The 1,323-nt window shown below is 36.4% G+C and overlaps 1 protein-coding gene across 1 annotated transcript in view; it reads right to left on the bottom strand.

Moving 5' to 3' along the window:
- Positions 1–1,124, bottom strand: part of LOC119592691 (TOM1-like protein 2) — an 18,868-nt gene extending 17,744 nt beyond the window's left edge. The window contains 1 exon segment of the mRNA XM_037941607.1: positions 949–1,124. Within this exon segment, the coding sequence (XP_037797535.1) occupies positions 949–1,000 (52 nt within the window). The 5' untranslated portion in view covers positions 1,001–1,124.
- Between the last annotated feature and the right edge of the window lie 199 nt (positions 1,125–1,323).

Below are 1,323 nucleotides of genomic sequence, written 5' to 3'. Positions count from 1 at the left end.
ATTGGTATCTTAAGTTCACATAATAGATGTTTCATCTGTCTCTCTGAGTGTCTCAGTGTAAGAATGCCAAAATTCATTTGAACGCTGACACTATCTATTTTTACAGTACCGTTGTCACTCCCAAACATACCATAATCGCAGAGGTCCTAAAACAAAATCATATTAAGAAAGAAAACAAGTGTTCTCATATAATCCATATCACTGAACCTTCAAGAATCCATCAAGTAGATTTCAAATGCATTATACTTGAGGGCCCTAAAAGACATATAATGTCTCTGTCTTTATCTATTACTAACCAAATGTTACAACCTTATTCAGAATGCACCCGCTACACCTGTCTCAATGAAAATATGTAGCAGGAATTAGATGGAATTATTAAATCAATGGAATGTTTCATCTGTCAAGTCACATGATCACTTATCTAGATCATCTTACACCCTCGAGAGCTTGAGATCGATTGATTCTCTTCTATTAGATTTAGATATACACATAAACTTGATGAAAACACACTCTCAATTGCATGAAAATACATTTAAATACACAACAAATGCAATGATAAACTTAATAAAATGAGGGTTTGCTGTTCAACATTTCTCTATAAGCAATTGCGTAATACATTCCACTCTCCGTTAATATCATTCTACCCCTGTGAGTGTCCTTAATTCACACTCTACAAGAGGGTACGATGTCAAACAAGGGATAATCCAGATCCAGTAGAAAATAGGGACCATGATTTTAATTGATATTCGCGACTCGACAACTCAGGAGAGAGCAGACGACATCAGCTGACTCATATGACAGCTTCCCAAACCATGTAAACAACTCTATTTTCTCGCGCATTTCCACATGACACACAGCTTATCACTCACTCACGGTATTCACCATATATTCATACACGTCTTGGACTAATTTTAAGCTAGGTAATTATGCCTAGGTGTTAATAATTACCGATTTTCTGGCCCACAGGCGTCGCAAACGGGTTGCCTCCAAAGAACGACATTTTGAAGTGTGACGTCACTCGCTCATTCACTCTTAATGAAATTTTTGAAATACTTTTTTCGTGTTGTTCTCTTTCAGTAAATGTAATGTCTGTGCTGTTGTTCCAAAAGCCAAAAATGTGGACGAATGAATCTCCGTGTGTGTTTTAGTGTAGTAGTATGGTAATATGATATATTTACTTGCGATATATATTTCCGGAAACTTTCACTGGTGTTGCCATTTCGCAATTTGTAAAGGTTATTTACGCATGACTAAAACACGTTCTGATAGCCTTGTACAATGGTCGACTGACTGCACTTTAAATACTTACCGAAAAAGACACTG

The sequence above is a fragment of the Penaeus monodon genome, chromosome 30, assembly GCF_015228065.2.
Source record: "Penaeus monodon isolate SGIC_2016 chromosome 30, NSTDA_Pmon_1, whole genome shotgun sequence".
Lineage (NCBI taxonomy): Eukaryota > Metazoa > Arthropoda > Malacostraca > Decapoda > Penaeidae > Penaeus > Penaeus monodon.
Note: the sequence above shows the minus strand (reverse complement) of the source record. Positions and strands in the feature narration are given on the sequence as shown.